Genomic DNA, 23,211 nt, shown 5'->3' on the forward strand with positions numbered 1-23,211 from the left:
CAGCCAGGCCCGTGTTTCCCACAGGTGAGCAGTCAAGGCAAACTGGTTTGTGCACTCAGAGGCTGGCAGGAGAGCTGCCTGGCCAGGCTCAGGGCCCTGGCTCCCACAGGGAAATGTGCTCCTGAGCTGGAAAGGAAGCATAACTGAGTGAGGCCTCCATTGAGGGGGACTCCGCTGTACTCATCTAGAAGTAGCTATGGCTGTGTTCTCTTAGGGAACTCCAAATTCTAATAGGTGGATGCTGGGAGCTGATGTTGGTCCAGGTTTCACTTTTGCCCCTCCCACATAGCTTACTGGGCTGTAGGCAATCAGGGCACAGTCAGGGATTTGACAGGTGACAGCTTTCATGATAGGAGGACAGGGACCCTGGAGAACTCCCGGGCAAGATGTGGGCCCAGTCCTGTTTCTCTGCATGGGCATGCTATACAGTGCTGGGCCATCATCGTCTTCCCGGCCTCAGTAAATACAAAGCCCTGAGCAGGAAACTCTCTCTGACTCTGAGCACCCAGACACACTCTGTGCCTGTGGGTTGGATATCCAAGCAACACAGAGCAGACTGTTAGCACACCAGGGAACAGGTATCAGAGGAGGAGGGAAGCTGAGAGCGTGGTCTCACCAAACTGACAGATATAACGGTTTCGAGTTTTACAGCGTTGGTCATTCCAGTTGAAGGCAGCAGATGCCTGCATTTCCACACAGTTCCCAAACCTGTGGGGTCGGGATAAAGAGTGCTTAAGCAGAGGAATGAAACCGGGAATCTAGGAGAATCTTCAGCCCTCCACCCCTCAAAGCCACCTGCATCTCAGAGGCCCAGGGGCTTCACGTGCAAACAGGGCTGCTGGGAGCCAGGGCCATTCTGTTCCCCATACACGGCAGCTCTCCACAGGGAAATGGGGAGGTCTCTGTAACTCCTCACCCAGCCCAGTCCAGCACTTAGCCTTGGCAGGAATAGACAGGCCCACATCCTTCTGCCACCAAGAGAATCCGGAAGTCCAGTCAGGCCTGACTGCAACGAGGGTGTGCCGGGAGAGATATTTGGAACCCCGGGGTGACCCTATCGACTCATCACCTCCATCCCTGTTATGGCACTCCTGGGCTGTGAGGGGAAGGGAGATGCCACATAGCCAGAATATTCTCTGTACAGGACGACTGGTGGAGGTATGCAGGAAGGATGGAGATGGGTAGGTACCAGAAATGATGTGCTGATGCAGGCAGTGGGCAGGTAAGGGAGTGGGTTACAGAGAGCAAGTGCACATGGCAATGATGCACGGATGGCAACTTCTCGAGTCCCTCCTCGATGTAATGTCCCTTCTGTGACTCTTACCTCAGCCCTGTGTCTGCACCAGCTAGGTCCAGGCTTCCCTGGCACCTAAAACCGGGTAAGGTCCAGACCCTTAGAGGCTGGGTGAAGGCTCTTCAGTGGCATCTGAAGCTCAACCAGACAGGCCCAAGCGGGAAGTGAGCCCAGGGGAGGGTAGGCATCCCAGACTCACCCCTGGTTGTCAGGCTGCCCAAAGGCAAAACTCGTGAAGGACTGGTGTTCTCCAGTAGTCCAGCGGAAGGAGTCCTTAGCTGCCTTGTAGGTGAGTCCTGGGCCAGGGTAGCCAAGGTTGCCCCCCATCTGAGAGTCCAGAAGCCCGAGGCCTAGGACCTTTCAAGCTCCCAGATGTTAAACCATTCTTTCCAGAACTCTCCCCACCCCGTGGTTCTCCACTCCCTGCAGCCCTCTTCCCAGGGAGGGTGACCATCCTGACTACTGACCCATTCCGTGCTCCAAACCCTTCCCGTATCCTTGCTATCTGCGAATGGGTGACAGCCCACGCTTCCCGGAGCCTTGTGGAATTTCAAGTCCCTCCCGTTTACCTCATCCTTCAGCTGCCAAGCACTCACCGATCCAGAAATTCCTGGTCTCAAAGTCACGGTCAGTCACCTCGTTCGTGGCCTCCAGTCGGCCCAGGTAGAAGGCAAGGATGTCTTGCACTTTCTGGCTCTCGATCTGGGCCAGTACCCCACCTTTCCCCTGTAACCCCACTCTGGGTCATATGGGGCGGACTGTAGAGTTCAAGCTCAGAACTTTCGGCCTATCCTGTTGCCCCACCATGGCCAAGATCCCAAATGTGTGTGCTGGCTGGACTGTCTTTACCTCTACCCTCAACAGCCGCCAGCCTCTGAGAGTAGAAATCCTCTTCCTCTCCCCTGTCAGACTTCCCTCTGTGTGTGCACATGAGCCCAGTTGGCAGTTCATAGGCCCAAGCATGGTCCTGCTCTCACAAGAGTTTTGTCTCAATAACGTGGTGTCTTGAATATATTTGGACCAATTGTCAATATTAGCAGGTCAAGAAATACTAAGGAAAACCTGGGTTTCTGGCTTTAGAAACCCGGTGTTCTGGCTACCCTGACTTGGCATCCCAACATGTCCACCACCAGCTGATGCTGAGTCAAGGGAGCTCCTTCCATAGGAGTGGGACGGAGCCTTGTTCCTAGGTGTTAAGTGAGCTCTTGGTTTTTACAAGCCTTGAATCTATGACTCCTGCTTTATACTAATGAAGAGAGTGAGGCCAGGAGAAGCTGAAGGAGCCATCTCTTGGTCCAAAGCCACCCCATTATGACCCCGTTTGAGACCTTGGGAAGGTAAGAGTCAGCAGCCCTCACCTGACATTTCATTTTGGCTCCATAATAGGTGTCTGCCTCGGAAGACACCATGAAGCAGTCTCCGTCAATCCTCAGGTCACAGGTGTGAAAAGGAAAGTGCACCTTGGCTGGCAGGAGGGACAGGAAGGGCTGAGTTTGGGTGCTGACTGCAGACTCTTGACCCTCTCCCAACAGGCTGAGCTAAGTTCAAGGTACCCCAACTTCCAGCTAACTCTCCAGACTGGAAGTAGATAGAAGTCAGTAATGTGCTGGTAAATTTGCAAGTGTGAGATCTCTCAAGAGAGAGGGGGGCTGAGGAGTCCAGGGATGGCAAGATGGCTCAGTGGGCAAAGCACTTGCTACCCAGCTTGATGTTCTGGGTTCAACCCCCAGGACCCACATGGTGGAAGGAGAGAATCTGACATCCACACCAGCTCTGTGGCACACACACACACACACACACACACACACACACACACACACACACACAAATAAAATGTCATTAAAAAATCCATAAGCTGAGTAGTAATGGCACATGCCTTTAGTTCCAGTATTCAGGAAGTAGAGGCAGATGAATCTCTGAGTGAGGCTAGCCTGGTCTACAGAGCGAGTTCCAGAACAGCCAGAGATACCCAGAGAAACTTGTCTTGAAACCACCCCCCAACACACACACACACACACACACACACACACACACACACACACACACACACTCCATAGCTTGCAGCATTTACCAATTCCATTGGTATAAATAACCCACTGTGGCCAATTTGAGGATATTGGCGTGTTTTTCCCAAGCTAGGAGTGGGTAATAGCTTGGTACATGAACTCCTACGAGCTGGTAAAATCAGATCCAGCCCCCCACTGAAGAGGGTTCTGAAAGCAACCTTGAGCTGGAACTCACTGGCACACTGGGCTCCCCCATAGCCGACATCACAGATACAGGAGCATTCTTCTTCCCGGAACCGGCCATGCACACACTGCACACTGCACCGCACTGCCAGGACAGAGCAGAAGGGCGGAGTGCTCAGCCTCTGACCACCTGGACCTCAAGTTACCTTAACAGCCCAACTGTAGCAAGAACGCCCCCTAGAGAAGGAGCCCATGGGGGAGGGGGGGGAGCTTCCAGCCACTGCCACACTAGGTTGCTTTGGTTTGATTCTCACTGTAGAGAGAAGCAGACTGAGGTTCGGAAGTCATGGAAAGTGGGCAGCGGCACAAGAGGGACTCCTTCTGTCTTCCAATTCTATCTTTGTTTCAATAGATAGTCTAATGGGCCCGAACTGATTCTTTTTATTCTTTTAAGTGTTACTCTGTAGCCCTAGCTGATCTATAGTTCATTTTATAGCCTAGGTTGGCTTGGAGCTCATGACAGTGCTGCTGCCTCAGTTTCCCAAGTACTAGCCCTAAGTACAGCCCTAAGCATTTTAAATCATATATATATGTATATATGTGTATATATGTGTATATATATATCTCAGGGTATGGCACACAGTTGGGGCTCAGTGAGTTTTTATTGAATGAACACACAAAGTATGAAAACCCAGTAGTCAATACTTTAATGCACTTGGGACTCCCTCAGAACTCCCTCTGGCCACCTCGGTCCTCCAGCTGTCCCACTGCACCAGCTCCAGCACACACCACAGGACCAGTGTATGCCCACGGAGGTGCATCTATCTCCCTCACACTTACCCCTCAGGGGCAGCCTGAATAGGCACCTGAGTCCTCACCTTGGCAGTACCTCCCTGTGTAGCCAGGGGGACAGTGACAGAGACAAGTGCTAATGTTGAGATGTCCATGATTTCGGCAGCTCCTGCGACATGGGTTTCTGGGGACCTCTGGTGAGAAGAGTAGGTAATTCTGAGAAGGGGCCTCTTTCCAGCAGATTGACCAGGCAGGCACTTTCCTAGGTGCTGAGGCCAAGGCTTCTGCGGCAGCTCCTCAGACTGCCAGTTCCCACCAATTCTAAGTCCCCCTGTTCCAGGAGGAGGCAAATAGGATACTCACCACAGAGGCCCCCTGAATGATCCCAGGCCTTGAAGCAGCCCGAGACGCTGGCTGTGCAGAGTGAACACCAGGAGCCTTCCTTGTAAGGGGCGATTGTCTTCCCGTTTACATCCCAGTTGCCTCTGTGAGAGCAAGCAAGCATCAGAGAGTCTGGAGAACCTGCCCTTGGGCAGGGCAGAAACAGAAGGGGCTTTGGACAGAGTTGAGGAGGAGCCTTGGATGGGGAAGGAATGGGTCCTGGCTGCCTTCCCCATGGGCCCCTTTAGCACCTGGCCCGGTTAGGGATTCAGGGGGCTGGATGTGGCAGGGAGACCAGCAAGGAAACAAAAAATGGCTTCTGTATCAATCCTGGACACCTTCCATGAGAGCAGGAGGGAGCCTTAATGGACAAGTCCTGCTTGCTCTTCATGGCCAGAATCTTTTCTATCTTCTTCCTTTTATCCACTTCTGTCTCATGCAGACCAAGGGGTAAAGACAGTGTAGGTGGCTGGGTGCATACCCCACCCTGAGAAGAAGCCATCCATCCACTCCGCCCATTCAGCCACAGCCTTGTCCTTCCACCCCACCCCCACCCCACCCCCAGCTATCACCCGGCCTACGGTGAGGGGCTTACCCAGGGGAGTAGGCACAGACAAAGGCTTCCATGACTGTCTGGTCCACAGAGCATAGATGTCTCCCACAGCCCAGCTGGCTGGAAGTGGCCCACACCAGCTGCAGAGAACACAATGGTGGAGAAACCCTTTCAGACTAGCCTTACTTCAGTCTGCGGGTGGCACCACAGGCAGTGATACCTGTGGAGGCCTCGGCCTTACCTCCCTGGGGCCCGAGGAACAGCAGCTATGCTGAGCAGAGACGTCAGAATTGAGGTAAGCGTTTGGAATGGAAGGGGGAATAAGTTTTGAAGGTTACTAAGTGTTGACTGGAGGGAAGATTATGAGCAGACGGAAAGAATGACAAAAGAAAGACTTTGAAGCCGGGCGGCGGCGGCTCACGCCTTTAATCCCAGCACTCAGGAGGCAGAGGCAGGCGAATCTTTATGAGTTCGAGGCCAGCCTGGTCTACAGAGCGAGATCCAGGACAGGCGTAAAGCTACACAGAGAAACCCTGTCTCGAAAAACAAAAACAAAAACAAAACAAAACAGCCGGGCGGTGGTGGCGCACGCCTTTAATCCCAGCACTCGGGAGGCAGAGGCAGGCGGATCTCTGTGAGTTCAAGGCCAGCCTGGTCTCCAAAGTGAGTCCCAGGAAAAGGCGCAAAGCTACACAGAGAAACCCTGTCTCGAAAAACAAAAAAAAAAAAAAAAAAAAAAAAAAAAAAAAAAAAAAACAAAACAAAACAAAAAGAAGAAGAAGAAGAAGAAGAAGAAGAAGAAGAAGAAGAAGAAGAAGAAGAAGAAGAAGAAGAAGAAGAAGAAGAAAGAAAGACTTTGATATCAAGGACCTTGTGTAAGATTTGTAAAAATGGCCACCAGCCTTCACTTCTCCCTGGAGGCAGGGGCACACCAGACATTTACATTACATTTCATAACAGTAGCAAAATTACAGTTATGAAGTAGCAATGAAAATTTTTTGTTTTTGTTCTTCAAGACAGGGTTTCTGTGTGTAGTTTTTGGTGCCTGTCCAGGAACTCACTCTGTAGACCAGGCTGGCCTCAAACTCTCAGAGATCCACCTGCCTCTGCCTCCTGAGTGTTGGAATTAAAGGTATGTGCCACCACTGCCCGGCTGCAATGAAATAATTTTATGGTGTGGGGGGGTCACCACAAAATGAGGAACCGTATTAAAGGATGGCAGCATTAGGAAGATTGAGAACCGTTGTTGTATGTATATAGTGAGACAAAAATCTCACTATGCAGCATGCAGTATTGGCCAGGAAATTACTGTAAACTGGTTGGCCTCAAACTCAGAGTTCTACCTGCCTCTGCCTCCCAGATGTTGGAATTAAAGGCATGTTCCATCATACTTATAGTTTATAGACTGTTCTTTTCTTAATCCAGGGCCTGGCACATACTGAGCAAGTGCTCTACCATTGAGCTACATTCCCCTAGTATACTAACCCATACTTTTTTTTTTTAAAGAAAGGTTTCATATAATTTAGGTTAGCCTCAAACTCTCTGTGTACTCAAGGATGACACTGAACTTCTAATCCTCCAGCCTCTGCCTCCTGATTACTAGGATTGCAGGCATGTACCATGCCTTGTTTTAATGTAATATAATTTTGAAGTTTAAATTTTTAGAGCTAGAGTTTTAGTTCAGTGCTAAAGTGTTTTCCTATTATGTTCAAGGCCCTGGGTTGGATCACTAGTACCACATATATGCAAAATTAAAGAATGAAAGATAGAGGAGAAAGAAAGAATAAAATATACTTTAAGGAAATAAATTAAGAAAATATAATTACATGCTTCAAAACAAACAAACAACCTCGTATCATCATTAAAAACAAAACAAAACAGCCTTAAGTAACAATAAAAAACACTAATATAAAAATTTATGCTAGGCAGATTTAATCTCAGCACTTGGGAAGCAGAGGTAGCCTAGTATACAGAGCTAGTTCCAGGACAGCCAGGGCTACACAAAGAAACTCTGTCTCAAAAAACAAAACAAACAAACAGACAAACAACAACAACAACAAAACCCCTTATAGGATGGGGGCAGAAGAGATGGCTCAGCAGTTAAGAGCACTGGCTGTTCTTCCAAAGGATCCGAGTTCAATTCCCAGCACCCACATAGCAGTTCACAACCATCTATAACTCCAGTTCCAGAGGATCTGGCATCCTCACACAGACAAACATTCAGACAAAACCCCAATGTACATAAAAATAAATAAATAAGTAAATGAATAAATAAATAAAAAACTTAAACAACAACAACAAAAAAAAGACGCCAGGCAGTGGTGGCGCACGCCTTTAATCCCAGCACTTGGGAGGCAGAGCCAGGCGGATCTCTGTGAGTTTGAGGCCAGCCTGGGCTACCAAGTGAGTTCCAGGAAAGGCGCAAAGCTACACAGAGAAACCCTGTCTCGGAAAACAAAAAAAAGAAAAAGAAAGAAAAAAAGAAAGAAAGAAAGAAAGAAAGGAAGAAGGAAGAAAGGAAGAAGAAAGAAAGAAAGAAAGAAAGAAAGAAAGAAAGAAAGAAAGAAAGAAAGAAAGAAAGAAAGGAAGAAAGGAAGAGAGAAAGAAAAGAAAAGGCTGGAGAGACGGCTCAGAGGTTGAGAGCAACGCCTGCTCTTCCTGAGGTCCTGAGTTCAATTCCCAGCAACCACAGGGTGGCTCAAACATCTGTAATGAGATCTGGTGCCCTCTTCTGGCCTGAGGGGATATATGCAGGCAGAACACTGTATACATGATAAATAAATAAATCATTTTAAAAAATCAAAACAAAAAACTTATGGGATGAAGCTGTGCAAGATGGCACACTCCTGTAGTCTCAGCACTTGGAAGCTAGATGCAAGAAGGTCACCAACTCAAGATCATCCTGGGCTAAATAGTAAGCTTAAGGTCAGTCTGGGCTATATGAGACAGGGGGTCTCAAAAGAAAAAAAAAAAAAGACTTCAAAAAAACAAAAACAAAAAGGCTTCATATTAATGATAAGGATAAAAATCCACACCAGTGCCGGGCAGTGGTGGAGCACACCTTTAATCCCAGCACTCGGGAGGTAGAGGTAGGCGGATCTCTGAGTTCGAAGCCAGCCTGGGCTACAGAGTGAGTTCCAGGACAGCTACATAGTGAGACTCTGTCTCAGGAAATAAATAAACAAACAAATAAATAAACAAATAAAAGAAACCAAAATGAAACAAGGCCCGATAGTTCTAGGGACAGATATAACAAACGTCATATAATTTATTCCAGAAAACAGGAAACAAGACTAAGATTCTACTTCATTTCATGGGTCAACTTCACTATCATTGTATGTATACTAAAGGTGTTAAAATGTATTGAGAATTTTGCTTGTGTTATTCGGTGTTGTACTTAGCCTCTTAACAGAACCAAGTATATAAAAACACTCAACAAATATTCATAGACGTTGAATGGAGTAAAAAAAGAAAGAAACTTTCTTGAGAATGACATACCTGAACTTGAGAAAGATTCTTCTGTAGAGGGACTGTGGTGGTATTGTGTTCCTCAAAATATTGTGTACTCTAATAAATTTATCTGGGGTCAGAGAACAGACAGCCACTAGATACAAAGGCTAGAAAATGGTGGCACTCACACCTTTAATCCTAGCATTCCAGAGATAGAAATCCCTCTGGATCTCTGTGAGTTTCAAGGCCACAATTGGAGAATAGGAGCCAAGGATCTGTTGCATGGGAGTTCAGCTGACATTCATGAACTAGCCTCGTCTGAGAACAAGACCAGACAAGACCTGAATCTGGTGTAATCTTTTCTTTTTACAATATCGCTCAGGTTTGATTTTTTTAGATTGATCCCAGCACAAGCGGCCAGCCGTATTAAGTTACCCAGTGGAGTCAGAGTGGTAGGTAGACAAAGCAGAACAGTACGTACGGAGCCAGTTGATATGCTGCGCTACCAAAAACTGTGCACAGAAGGCCAGGACCATCGTGTACAGAAAGCATCAAAAGAAAAAAAATAAAAAAAGAAAAAAAAAGAAGACAAAAAAAAAAAAAAAAAAAAAAAAAGTCTGCATGGAACCATGACCACACCTAACAGCAACTTTGAAATCTTCAAAAGGACTATGGTAAAGCCATTAAGCTGAAAGATCTGGTTTGGACTACAAACTGCTTAGGACAATTTTGAGATGGCTAGCTGAGATGATCCAGCCTGACAGACTACTTGAACAAGGACTTGAAACAAGCCCTGAACTTTCCTATTATGCAGAGACTGGACAAATGATACAGGACTTGACAATTAACCCAAAAATTTTCTTTTCAAGATTCCCTAAAGATATCTTCACCCCTAGAAAGCAAAAAGAAAAAGAGAATAAGATATGAGATAGATCACTGAATCTACTCTGAGAAAAAAGGTAAAGAAATAATAGGATAAATAGGTAGATCATTGAATCTACACTGAAGAAAAAGGGGAAGATATAAAAATGACAAAAGGTAGACTACTGAATGTATTATGAAAAGAAAAAAGAGGAAAGGCTGAGGATCCGGCGAGGTGAGATAGCTGTGGCTTGTTCTGTCTCTCTGATCTACCAGCATGGACCCCAATAACTCTCCTCAGGTTTGATTTTATTAATAAGAACTTTTAAGATTCCTGCTACAGGGACAGAGAGAAAAGGCGAGGCACAGGGCTCTGGTGTGGTGACATCTAACTGTAGACAGTGTCCTTTAAAGGATGAAGTACAGCCTCCGCTAAGGTGACTGGGGAGCCCATAGCCTCATCGGCAGCTCACTCACCTGCGTGTAGTGGGTGCAGGTGGCATTGTGGGCACACTCAGCCTCCCCGTGTCTGTACTGCAGCCCTTCAGCAAACCAGAGGTTGACCACTTCGACAAAGGTTGCGGATCCCACGGGCAGCAGCTGCACATTCCAGCCCACTTGCGGGGTGTGCCGTGGGGCAGATGCCACATTTGGAGGGGCTGAAGTGCCACAGAGGGCTGCCCTGGCTTGAGCTATTTGGGCCAGGCTCTCGCTCCAGTCCTGGGAATGGCACAAAGAAAGACATCCTCAGGTGGTATATTCGGAAAGACATCCTCAGGTGGTATATTCGCTTTTCCCTTCCAGTTGCTGTGTGACGACAGTAACTATGGGGAGGGACAGTTTATCCAGCTCAAATTCCACTCCATCCCTGCAGAGAAGGCAAGGAGGCAAGAACTTGAAGCTGCTGGTCACAGCCAGTCAAGAGCAGAGAGAGAGTGAGGCATGCATGCTGAGCTCAGCTTACTGCCTCGGTTTCCCTGGTCCAGGACTCAAACCCAGGGAAGGGTGCCACCCACTTCTTTCTGTAACTCTCTATGTAGAACTGGCTGTCCTAAAACTCACAGAGATCTGCCTGCTTTTGCCTCCCAAGGGTTGGGATTAAAGGCACGTGCTACTCTGCTCCGCTGGTGCCACCCACCTCTAAACTGGGTCTTCCCACGTCAATTAACATAACCAAGACTGTCCACCTCAGATGCACCACAGTCCAACCTGATTTAGACAATTATTCAGTGAAATTCCTTGCCCAGGCGGTGGTGGCGCACGCCTTTAATCCCAGCACTTGGGAGGCAGAGCCAGGCGGATCTCTGTGAGTTTGAGGCCAGCCTGTTCTACAAAGCGAGTTCCAGGAAAGGCACAAAGCTACACAGAGAAACCCTGTCTCGAAAAATTAAAAAGAAAAAGAAAAGAAAAGAAATTCCTTTCCTGGTGATTCTATTCAAGTTGACACAACCAAAACTAACCATTACAATTGGCCTTTGGATAAGAGGGAAGTAATGAGCAATGAGTCATCTCCACTGTCTTCAAGCATCCGTGGGGTGCCAGGTCACACAGAGCAAGGAGCCTAGCTTGCCTGCCTAATGATCAGAGCTGTTTTCCTCACTGCACGGAGCCACAGAAGGTTCAGACAGGACCTCTGGAGCTGCCCAAGACGCCAGGAAATAGTGCCTCCATCTCCCGGAGTTTTGCATGAACACCCTTCGGCCCTGCCTAGGGAACAGCACTAGGCCAGGGTAGGGGACTGCTTCTACTGTCATGCTCCCCATCCCGTAATCGCCTGGACAGTGCCCAGATTTGCAGGATGGCTGGCTTTGTGTTGCTCTTTGAGAGCTGGCCCTGGCCACAGGGAGAACTCTGCTGCTCACATCTGGCCAAATGTGATTTTTCCAGGCCTTTGACCAAAGGGCTCTGAGAAAGGTTAATCCTAACTCCCAGCCCGCAGGGTCCTGGGTGTAGAAGGACTCACTGCCAGGTATTCCTTGGAGGATCCCAGCTGCTCAGGACAGTGGGTGCGAGGAGGCGGCAGCGGCGACAGAGCCACTACCTCCCGGCCCTCCCCCACCTCCTGGGAAACTGACCCCTTAGCTCTCAAGGTCGCCACCCACTGTGGCTGTCAGCCTCCGAGGACTTTATGGAAGGCAACCATGGGGAACCTTGCCCTCCCTTACCCATTCCACCCTTGCTCCCTGGCCTGTTCACACGAGCTGGGTCTCAGCGGTCCCAGACTATGAAGGCAGTATGTCTGAGCCCCCAGGATGATCAGCCCCAACGCTGTAGCCTCAGTCACGGAGGTTCTAAACTGCAAATAAGTGGTTGAAGAGGAACTTGGGAGAGGCCCCTAATACTCTCTAGATAAATCCTGTGGGGGCACATAGCAGTGCCCCCACAGCCCAGCAGGATGCTTCTCTCTCCCTGTTCTTCACCTCTCCATTTCTGCTGGAATCCTTTGTGTGGCTCCTTTTTCCCTGGAGGGAGGAAGCCTGGCTCCCTCATATCTGTTGATCTCCGTGGCAACAGGATGTCAGGAAAGGCAGGTTTGTCCCTTATTGAGTGTGAGTCGCTGAGGGCCCTGACCTCCTCCATACTACGGGCTTTCCCTGAAGGAAGATGCTCCATAGCTTTCCGGCCACCAAGACCTTTGTGCCCTCGGTGAAAGGGGAGGCGCCCCGGGCAAGGCCTCCTGGGCTCACTTTGGGGCTCGGTCCCCGGGCAGCCCTCTTGATACAGAGCAGTTAGCGTACTCACCATTCTCCGCATGTTGGCTGCCGGAGGCTGGACCTGACTGCGCAGGCGATTGTGCAGGGAGAGGATCAGGAAACTCTCCTTCCTGCTCAGGGCTGGAGGTCAGGAAAGAAGGTTAGGCCGGCGGCGCAGCCAGCAGCACCTGGGACATCTCCACAGCCAGGTGAGAGTGCAGCCCCACCCAGGGACCCAGATCTGAGATGAGGAGGGACAACGGTAGGTGTCTAGGGGAGAACTCCCAGTACAGAGAGAGAGGGAGGCCGAGAGAGAGACAGGAGAGTTAGGTGAGGACAGACCAAGTATGGAGCAATGTTGTGAGTGCCTGGCTTGTGGGTAGGGGTGAGGAGGGAAATGAGAGAGACCCAGCCCTGGGCTAGAAGCCGTCCTAGCTATGGCTCCTTTCTACCACTTTCTTCTCCGTCTTAGCTGAGGGCTCTAACCAGTATCTTTCCTTAACCCCATCCCCAGACCCACCTGCTTCATCCTTCTTCCCCCACCCCAGTACCCTTCCATCACGTCCCCCCATTGTCATCACGGGTGCCCCATCCTAGCACATCAGTCCTGGGTATCTGACTCCTAGAAACCCCTTGGGATCCCTTCTTCAGGGATCCCTTCACAACAGCACTCTACTCCTATTTTTGCCCAAGGTATCCCTTACCTTGGAGAGCTGGCGCCTGCTCTGGCAGCTGGGTTGTCTGCACCTCTGTCCAGGTGACACCAGGGAGAGACAGGAGCACAAGCAAGAGACCAAGCCGTCGGCTCTGGCCTCCCAGCCGCAGGGAGGACTCTGGCTGAATCTTTGGCCTGCCTAGTGCTGCAGACATGGCTTCTCTCAACAGTCCACCTAGCCTCCAAGGCTTCGTGAAGCTATCCACAGTCTCAAGGAGTCAGGCAGCTGCCAGACAAAAGGAGGAGGCTAGTGAGTCATCGCTGTGTTCAAATAGCCTCCCCTCAGTGGTCCACTGGCTTCAAAAGAGACGTAGAGCCCTTCTAAACGCCGCCTTACTCCAGCTTCAGTGTCGGGCCAGTCTGCTCCACAGCAGCAAACCGAGCGGTGTGCACTGACCCTGTGGCCCCTGCTAATCATTGTAGGATTATTAGCACCCTCGGGGAGCCCCCAAAGACCCTGCTGATTGGCCTACAGACATTCCAGGACCGTGGATTAGCGACTGATGGCTGTACCCTGGCAGGGACAATGTCCTCCAAGCCCATGGACAGCTTCTGTTCCCCAGCCCCACTCATAGGGAGGAGGCTGGGACTTTGGCAGTGGGCCCATAAAGCAGGCAGGAACTGGGCAAGACCCCAGGGGAGTTCTTCGTTTCTTGGGAAGCCCATCCCAAACCCTCAGCCATGAATTAAACATAAGCAGGAAGTAACTGTTCACCAGACAGGTGCCACTGGCGGGATCATAAAGGAGCAAGCCGAGACTGCACCTTCAGGAAGAAAGGTGTGCCTTACAGAGATGTGTCAGTGTGAGAGGATGAGGCCAGCTCCAGGGCCCACCATGCTGGCCCATGTGACTTTGGGCCAAGACAGAGGCAAGGCAGACAGAGAGGAGAGTGTGTGATGGATGCCCTTGGCTGACTTGAGTCCTGCTGGGAACAAGCCTGCCTCCAGACAAACAGGCCACAGTGGAGCAGGAAGGCAGCAAACTGCCATAGTTTTAGGACCTAGCTGAAGCCTACATACTCCCACCAGAATCACTGAAGACCTACCACGGCCAGATCAAAGGCTGGCTTGCAGACCATCGTCAAATGCCCACCAAGGTTATTCACCCATTCCGAAGCACAGCCGTGCAAGCCACTACTTTGTTTTTCTGAAGTTGGTGCAATCCCTGACCTGGGAGTCAGCACTCTATCGGATGTCAGCACTTTGGAAATTCTGCCGGGGCACAGATGGGATGCATGCATTTCCAGAGAAACACCGATGGAAAATGGATGTCAGGGAGTGGGGACAAGGCAGGCAACAAGGTGCGCATCTTTGTACACTACCCAGGGCCTCAAGAGCTTCTTTTGCCTCAAAAAGATGGCCTGGCAACTCCAAACTCACCATAGTGGGTCCTGTCGATGATTATTAATAGCTGCGTTTTCATCTGTAAAAAATATTGCTATTATGTGTGTGTGTGTGAGTATGGTGGCTGGGTTATACGACGTGTGTGAGGAGGTCAGAGGACAACCTTTGAGAGAGAGTTTTCTCCTACTGTTGTTCCCAGAAGCCAAACTCAGGTCACCCAGCTTGATGGCAGGGACCATTTCCTACGGAGCTATCTTGCCAGCCCCATAGCCACCCTTTAAATAGAGCTTACAAAAAACATGTTTATAAATGTAACTTATTCTTGTCACAATAACCTTGCTCTGATGCCATTTGGGGATGTTCAGATCCAGGTGGGGAAGCTGGACACAGTAAGTCTCAGGGACTTGCTCGAGGTACATGCCAGCTAATTCCGAGTCTCTACATTCCCATTCCCAGGGTTTTAATTTATATACATAGTGGATCTTTCAGAGTTGGATGTTCAATAGCTTTGCTCTATGCTGGTGATAAATGGCCCAATTCCTGGTCCTCGGCTCCAGGATAAATATGGCTCATTGTCATGGGACTTTGGGTTGGATAGGAGGAACTGGGTAGAATAACTTTAACATTTTTCCCCTTTACTTCATGTTTGTGGATGTTTTGTCTACATGCATGTCTATGTATCATGTGTATGCAGTGCCCACAGGGTCAGAAGAGGGTGTCAGGTCCCCTGGGACTGGAGTTTACAGAGTTGTGAGATGCCTGTGGGTGCTGGGAATTGAACCCAGGTTCTCCTGAAGAGCAGTCAGTGCTCTTAACAGTGGAGCCGTTGCTCCCTATTACGGTGAGCTTGAAGTTGCCGGGCCCACTGTTTGAGGTAGAAAGTCCTGAGGCCCTGGGCTTTGTACAAAGCTGCACACATTGCTGCCTGGTCTTGTCCCCACCGCCTGATGTCCATGATGACAACCATGTCCATCAGTGTGTCTCCAGAACTTTCTTTCATCTGTAGCCCAGAGTGGTTTGAGTTTGTGGTCCATGCCCAGAATCCCAGGTAGTTTGTGACAGCTGTGAAGCCTGACTAACGCAAGTAGAAAGATTTTCCAAATTATTCTCTAAATTTAGTATTAACACCAAAGCCAAATAGAGACATCATGGAGAAACTACAGATCAGTATTTCTTATGAATAAAGACACAAAACCTCTTTCTTTTTTTTTTTTTTTTGTTTTTTGAGACAGGGTTTCTCCGTGTAGCTTTGCGCCTTTCCTGGAACTCACTGGTAGCCAGGCTGGCTCGAACTCACAGAGATCCGCCTGGCTCTGCCTCCCGAGTGCTGGGATTAAAGGCGTGCGCCACCACCGCCCGGCAACAAAACCTCTTTCAACAGAATATATAATCTGACTTAGCAACATATAAAGTAGATCAAACACCATGACTAGATAGTATTTCATTTAACCAGAATGCAAGGTTAGTTTACTATTCGAAACTCTAGTAAATGTTAATTAAATGTCGCTGCACTGGGCTACAGTGATACATGTCTTTAATCCCAGCACTCAGGAGGCAGAGGCAGGTGGATCTCTGTGAGGCCAGCCTGGTCTACAGAATGAGTTCCAGAACAGCCAAGGCTACACAGAGAAACCTGGTCTAGAAAAAAAACAAAACAAAAGTGTCGTAGTTAGGATTTCTATTGCTGTGAAGAGACACTATGACTATAGTAACTTTTTTTTTAAAGATTTATTTATTTATTTATTATGTACACAGAAGAGGAAACCAGATCTCATTACAGATGGTTGTGAGCTACCATGTGGGTGCTGGGAATTGAACTCAGGACCTCTGGAAGAGCAGTCAGTGCTCTTAACCTCTGAGCCATCTCTCCAGCCCTGACTACAGTAACTCTTATAAAGGAGAACATTTAATTGGGGTGGCTCAAAGGTTCAGTCCATTATCATTATGGCGGGGAACATGGAGGCATGCAGGCAGATATGGTGCTGAGTCCTACATCTTGCAGGGAACAGGAAGTAGACTGAAACACTGGACAATACTCTGAGCATAGGAAACCTCAAAGCCTGCCCCTACAGTGATGTACTTCCTCCAACAAGGCCATAACCACTCCAACAAAACCACACCTCCTCATAGATCATGGGAGCCATTTACATTCAAACTACCACAATAAGTAAAGGACAAGATCCACATAGTCATCTCAAAGATAGAAAAAGTATTTGAACTGGGTATAAAGTGCTTCCCTAGCATGTTTAAGGTCCTTGGTTCAATTCCTAGTACAGAAGGGGTAGGGGGCAGAAAAAGAACTTGATAAAATCTGAAGCCAGTCAGTGTACTGGGCAAACCTCTTGTCCCAGGTATTCTAAAGGCTGAAGCTGAAGGATCATTTGAGCCTAGGAGTTTAAGACCAACCTGGGCAATGTAGCAAGACCCTGTATCAAACAAATAGAAAACACAACACAAAGCTTTGTAAAACTTCTCTGCCAGATGTGGTAGCACACACCTTTTAGTCCTGGCACCCAGGAGGGAAAGGCAGGCAGATCTCTGTGAGTTTGAGGCCAGCCTGGTCTATAATGTGAGTTTGGACAGTCAAGGCCGTGTAGAGAGACCCTGTCTGAAAGAACAGTAACAGAAACAAAAAAATTCAACAAATTTAGGAATAGACACGAAATTCCTTAGGTAGGTGTGATTCTAATCTCAACATTCTGGAATGCTAAAGCAGGAAGATTAACATAAATTTGAGGCCAGCCTGCACTATATAATGAGAACTTGTCTAAACGTAAAATAAATAAAAAGATAAATGAAATTCCTGAGTCTGATAAAGATTCCTGGTCATGACTGCCTCATATCATCCCCAATAGGTTAGATTTCTAATGCTAGTACTTCAGAACCTGACTTATTTAGGATCTTAACAGGGGTAATTGAGGTTAAGTAAGTCTGTTAGGTGTTCTCTAATCCAGTTTGACTGACGTCCTTTGAAGAAAGGATTAGAACACAGGCTTGGAGGGAGAACATGGCTGTCTGCAAGCCGAGGAGGCAGGCCCTCGGGAGAAACCAACTCTGTCTGTATATTGCTTTTGGCCTTTAAATGGTCCGAACTAGGAGAAAATACATTTTTGTCAATCGTCCTGCTTTGTCTGGTCAAGATGGGGTCAGTTCCCCAAGTTGCTCCTTTACAGAAAAGTCTCATACCTGGATCTGACAGCCGAAGTCCTGTGCTGGTCCATATGACAGCTGCAGACCTCCAACCACTGGCCCAACAGAACTATGGAGACTACCAGAGCCCTGTCTGGGTAATGGGTCTCTTTGATTTTAATCGATACATAGACCATTTAGATTATATTTCCAGTCCTAATTTATCCTTTTCAGATCTCCAAGGATATTGATTGGCTGTAGCTTTAAATATATAAACACCTTCCCTGAGGCTTCAGCTACCTTCTCAGCTTCCCTCATAAGCAAAAATCAGCCCCTGCAGTGGAGGTGCATGGCTTTGATCCCAGCACTCGGGAGGCAGAGCCAGGCGGATCTCTGTGAGTTTGAAGCCAGCCTGGTTCACAAAGTGAGTTCCAGGACAGGCTCCAAAGCTACACAGAGAAACCCTGTCTCAAAAACAAAAACAAAACAAAACAAAAAAACAACCAACCAAAAAACAAACAAACAAACAAACAAACAAACAAAAAAGCATAAATCAGGCCACTGGCTTTACTCCCTAAGGCAAATACCAAGTCGAAAAACAATTTGCCTTGCTACCAGATGCTAAATAAGAAATAAACTCACCAAACAGGTTTCAACGTAACTTTTTTACTATTCCTTTGTTTAAAGGAACGTGTTTTACAACGACTATTTCAGTAATCAACCACTTATGTCTCCTGATAAATAACTGGATAAAAAAGGAATAAAGTTTAAAGTTTAAGCTATAAGGATTCAAAAATTTAAGGTCTGAGGACATAAAAGTTTTGTTATGATAAAAAAATGATTCAATACACAAAAATTCTAAAAAAAAGTTTCAAATCTTTTCCCCTCTCTATGCTGTTGTTATATTGAGATTTCAAAAGTTCAGAGTTTTGACATTAATCGATGGAGCTCTGATAAGCTATTAAACTAGCTCTGGTAAACACTATTATTGGCATAGTCGCCAGCTCGAGATTTTTAAATTCTCTTTGGTTATTTTCTAAGTTTAGAATTAAAAATGTTTCTCATTGTGCTAAAAACATCTGCCGAGTCTATATACACCCAATCTTCTGGATAAAGTAAAAAATGTTAATGCTTTTAACCAAAATCATTTTCAGGTTTCCAAACTTTTACTGACTCAGAGGCAGGAGTCTTCTGCCTCTTCTACAGTGTGGATTTCAGTACAGACTACGAACAATAACAATGCTAGCATATCTAAAATTTTTCCCTCTTAAAAAAGGTTCTTCTTATAAGCTCAGGTCCAACTTGGATCCACCACCTCTCACAGGTCAAAACGGGCTCCAGCTAAGTACTACCAACCAATAAATATCCTGTTTCCCCATCTGGCTCTTCCTGAGGGGGTGGGATCTCTTCCCCTTTCCCTGGTTTAGGGCATGCCTCTCCTGTCTGCCAGGACCATGGACCTGGAAATTCTAAATGTACACCTAAGAGAAAAATTTCCCCCTTAAGATTTTTTAGCTTTATTTCCTGCCCATTAATATGTATTTGTTCCCACAGATTTCTAATCAATTAAAGGCTACAGACTGCTCCAACTGTGGCCTGCATGTCCCTAGCCCCACACGGTCCTGCAGAGCTTGGACAACAAATGAAAACAGTCTGCTCTTCCCAGATTCGGTCAACATTCCAGTCTTTGGGGCCCCAACCACACCCCAATGTCAGCACAAAGTAGTAGCAGATGATTTCAGCACCCCATCATTCATCTTTTATCAGCAAAAAGGCTGGGATGTTAAGTTTCAGACCCAGAACATAACTTATTCATCACATCAAAGCTGGACCAGGCTGCCAGGTTTTCCCAACTTCTCTCAGTCCCTACCTACTATAGGATACGGCTTGCACACCCTGCCCTCTACCCTGAACTCTCCAGCCCAGGGGCTGGACTTCCCTCAAAAAATATTTTATTACTAATTCTATAAATTCTTCCCCAGTACTTTTGCCAGTTAGCTGGTGTGAAGATCTTGCTGTGTATCCATCAAAACAGATTGCTACTGGTCTCTCATAGCCAAAATGGTTTATTCATTGCTTTGATTTCAATTCTGAGATCTTTGTCAGCTTCAGCAACACATACAGCTTTGGTTCAGCAGGTGCACACCGCTAATCACGTGAACTCTTTATCTAGAAATGCTTCATTAGCATTGGTTACTCAGGAAAAGATTGATCGAGAATTAGCAGATAGAGCTAATGCTTTAGAAGAAGCCATTCTTTGCATGGGGACTCAGATTCAAAATATTAAGACACATTTAACCACATCATGTTGTGCGAACTGTAATTGATTTGTGTTAGTGCTCTGCCTTACGGCAGATCAGAGATGTCCTGGGATCAAGTACAGCTACATCTACAAGGTGTTTGGAATAGTTCTCAGCTTGCTATCAATATGAATGCTCTTCATTTTCAGATTAACGCCATCATTCTAAGCTGCAGGTATCCTCTGCAGAAGAGGTGGCTAGTTACTTCACCAATTTGGTCAAAAATTAATTCTTTATGGAGTTTTCTTTTCTTTCTTTTCTTTTTTTTTTTTTTTTTTTTTTTTTTTTTTGATTCTTCAGCTGAGACGGCGAGAAAGAGGGTTTATTGTACACGAGTTACACCCGGCCACACGTGGAACAGAACCAGTCCGGAATGCACGGTCCGGGGCGGAGGGCGGGCGGGGCTGGGCTGGTGTGGTCTCTGCGAGCCGGCGGCGATGTTCCAGGTCCGTCCGACTCCCGCAATGGTAGCACACAGCCTGGCGACTTGCACCGAAGCCCCCGGCCTTCGCCTTCGGCATCCCTTGCTTACGGCTCCTCCCGTCCTGTGGGTGCACAAGCCCGGTTCACTTGGACCTCTGCCTCATCTTCCTCCTCTTGCGCTTCAGCCTGCGCATTCGCTTCTTCCTCCAATTCGCTCTCATAAAAATATGGAACGCTTCACGAATTTGCGTGTCATCCTTGCACAGGGGCCATGCTAATCTTCTCTGTATCGTTCCAATTTCAGTATATGTGCTGCCGAAGCGAGCACTGGAGTTTTCTTATTAACTTGGGAATTATTGTAGGATTAGTTATTCTACTTCTATTCCTTCTTCCAGTCATCTTCAGACACTTAGGATCCACAGTACACTCTACCCAAAGGGAGATTCACATGCTTGGTTTAATAAACAAAAAGGGAGGAGATGCTGGTGGCCCTGTCAGAGGAGCAGCAGGTGGCAATTGAAATTGGAGGTGTCAGCCCACCAGGAGGCAAATCCCTGATGGATGAATCTCGGATAGGCAAGGCCCCATGACCACAGACTCCAGAATGTCTTTTGCTTCTGCTGTGCCTTCACATGTTGGCTGCTGCAACCTTTCTCTGTATCTGGAATGATGTGAATGGGTGTGGGGAGATCCCCCACTACCTTTAATGTAGTTTGTTTATCTTATGGAAATATCCCATTCTACTGAGCATTTTTACCTGTGGATTATTATGAAGATGATTTCTTCTTAAGCTGTAGTGTCTAATTGATAATAATAATAATGTTAGTTTAAATAGAGTTTTGATGATTAAAAATATATACAAGGAAATGTCACACAGATAGGACCTCTGAGTTTCACCTAAGGAGCTACATAGATCTCAGTTCAGGTTGATGGTTAAGGAAAACAATTGAGTCCCAGGAGCCAGGTCGGCTTGAATTATTTTATTCTTTTTTTTTTTTTTTCCTTCGAGACAGGGTTTCTCTGTGTAGCTTTGAGCCTTTCCTGGATCTCTCTCTGTAGACCAGGCTGGCCTCGAACTTGAAAAAATCTGCCTGCCTCTGCCTCCTGAGTTCTGGGATTAAAGGCGTTCGCCGCGGCCGCCGCCACCACCACCACCGCCCAGCCGAATTATTTTATTCTCAATGCTAAAAGATGCATTCATATCACTTCTCAGCCTTTTGGCTAAGATCAAGTGTAGTATCTGTTCTTATCAGTTTAATATCTAAAAAAAAAATTTTTTTTTTTAAAAAGATCTTTTTTAAAAAGATACAAAGCAACCCAATTGTTACGAGTTGATGTACTTTCCTTGCTAGGATTGATTGGTGATCAAGGAAAATGATTATTTCCTTGTACCCATTTCTGCCCTCAACCTCCTGTTATAAAAACTGTTGATGAGTAGGTATGCACCCCAAAGGTTTAAAGTAGAGTTGACTGATGGTTTTCCACTTATAAAAGTTTAGGTTTTTGGGGGGTGGGCTGGGTGTAAGGGGAAGGGGTGGGAGGGGGGAGAATAGGGGAACCCGTGGCTGATATGTAGAACTGAATGGTATTGTAAAATAAAATAAATAAAATTTTAAAAAAAAGTTTAGGTTTTTGATTCCTTTAAGGTTCCTTATAATATTACCTTTCAAGATAAATAATAAAGTGATTGTTCCTTTCTTTGTAACCTCAAAGAACAGTCTGCCAGTAAGAGAACTTGCTGAGAAAATATCCTGTTTGCTTATACTCTGTTAATCTATAGCAAGTTGCTTGGCTATGAATGTGCATGGGTTCTTGGAGATAATTTGTTTTTCACCTGTAATATGTAAAATGTTTAATCATGTAAGGGATAACAGGCTGTTATTTTCTTGTATTTATTGTAATCATTCACTTGAAAAACAGAATGTAAGCACACTGTAACTTCTATATTGTTTGAAAGATTGCGTTGGAGTATACAAGCTATAGAGGAAAAATAAGGAGGAAGAATAAAGATAGAGTTAGAAGGAAAACATCAAGTAGGAGAGGATTAGGAGGAAAACATCAAGAGAGACATAAGGGACATTTCTGGATAAAGATAAAAGAGAAAGGAGAATACAGAAGAATTAAGAAGGAAACCATCAAGAGAGTGTGTGTGTCTTTTCCCTTACCCCTCAGATAAAAAAGTCACATCACATGACTCTGTGATTTCCCTTCCAGCCCTGTGCTGCTGGAGGCTGGCCCCCCAGGCGGTGAAACTTCATAAAGTGTAGTATCTTGTTACGGCATCCCTAACAAACAAATACAACACTTACAAAAACTTCAGCTGGCACAGCAGTGGAGATACTAAAGTTTTTCCTTTCTAAGATCAGAAATAGGGGCAGGCTCTTAGGAAGAGGAGGCAAGAGGATTCTGAGTTCAAGGCCAGCAATGCCTACATCAGACCTGGTCTTCAAAAAACAAAAAGCAGGGGCCGGGAAGATGGCCCAGTGGTGCTGTGGAACCATCTTTTTGTACACTGTGAAGATGTGTCACTCTGACTGGTTTAATAAAAGGCTGAACGGCCAATAGCTAGGGAGGATTTCCAGGCACAGAGAACACTGGGAAGAAGGGTGGAGCCTCAAAGAGACACAGAGGAAGGAGGAAAGGATATGTCTATCCTGTATGTATATGTATGCAGATGAGGTTAACAAGCCTCAGGCAGCACATAGATTAATAGAAGCGTTTTATTTAAGTTATAAGAGCTAGCTAAAAAACAAGCCTAAGCTATTGGCCGAGACTTCATAATTAATAATAAGTCTCTGAGTTGTAATTTAGGAGCTGGCTGGTGGGACAGAGAAAGCCTCACTACACTGTGGTTAAGAAAATGGCTGCTTTCCAGAAGACCTGGGTTCCATTCCCAGCATCCACATGGTACCTCACAACCCTCTGTAACCCCAGTTCCAGGGAATCCACTGCCCTCTTCTGGCTTCCATAGGCATCTGGACACATGTACATGCTGAGTTTTTTTTTGTTTTTTTTTGTTTTTTTTTTTGTTTTGTTTTTTGTTTTTTTCGAGACAGTGTTTCTCTGTGTAGCTTTGCGCCTTTCTTG

The 23,211-nt window shown here is 46.8% G+C and overlaps 1 protein-coding gene, 1 non-coding gene and 1 pseudogene across 5 annotated transcripts in view; 1 reads left to right on the forward strand and 2 right to left on the reverse strand.

Annotated features, from left to right (window-relative positions):
• LOC114708086 (C-type lectin domain family 18 member A) overlaps positions 1 to 13,517 on the reverse strand; it is a 13,814-nt gene extending 297 nt beyond the window's left edge. Inside the window, exons 1-14 of one of the 4 annotated variants that reach the window (XM_037206277.1) lie at positions 13,442 to 13,517; positions 12,918 to 13,154; positions 12,263 to 12,354; positions 9,998 to 10,240; positions 5,252 to 5,349; positions 4,639 to 4,760; positions 4,362 to 4,469; positions 3,536 to 3,628; positions 2,653 to 2,759; positions 1,891 to 2,020; positions 1,494 to 1,644; positions 1,325 to 1,369; positions 617 to 708; positions 1 to 126 (exon numbers count right to left, since the gene is read on the reverse strand). The exon at positions 1 to 126 is cut by the window's left edge and continues 297 nt beyond it. In XM_037206277.1, coding sequence (XP_037062172.1) covers positions 89 to 126; positions 617 to 708; positions 1,325 to 1,369; positions 1,494 to 1,644; positions 1,891 to 2,020; positions 2,653 to 2,759; positions 3,536 to 3,628; positions 4,362 to 4,469; positions 4,639 to 4,760; positions 5,252 to 5,349; positions 9,998 to 10,240; positions 12,263 to 12,354; positions 12,918 to 13,083 — 1,485 coding nt within the window. In that variant the 5' untranslated portion in view covers positions 13,084 to 13,154; positions 13,442 to 13,517 and the 3' untranslated portion in view covers positions 1 to 88. Of the gene's footprint in view, positions 127 to 616; positions 709 to 1,324; positions 1,370 to 1,493; positions 1,645 to 1,890; positions 2,021 to 2,652; positions 2,760 to 3,535; positions 3,629 to 4,361; positions 4,470 to 4,638; positions 4,761 to 5,251; positions 5,350 to 9,997; positions 10,241 to 12,262; positions 12,355 to 12,917; positions 13,313 to 13,441 lie in introns of those variants that run through there. The other 3 variants (XM_037206279.1, XM_037206278.1, XM_028891092.2) reach the window with 3 other exon arrangements.
• A 6,828-nt stretch (positions 13,518 to 20,345) lies between these two features.
• On the reverse strand, positions 20,346 to 20,452 carry LOC114708100. The gene has a single exon (XR_003736740.1). It is a non-coding gene; the product is annotated as a U6 spliceosomal RNA (small nuclear RNA).
• An 873-nt stretch (positions 20,453 to 21,325) lies between these two features.
• Positions 21,326 to 21,446, forward strand: LOC114708099 (annotated as a pseudogene).
• The last annotated feature ends 1,765 nt before the right edge of the window (positions 21,447 to 23,211 follow it).

Source organism: Peromyscus leucopus, chromosome 5, assembly GCF_004664715.2.
Source record: "Peromyscus leucopus breed LL Stock chromosome 5, UCI_PerLeu_2.1, whole genome shotgun sequence".
Classification (NCBI taxonomy): Eukaryota; Metazoa; Chordata; class Mammalia; order Rodentia; family Cricetidae; genus Peromyscus; species Peromyscus leucopus.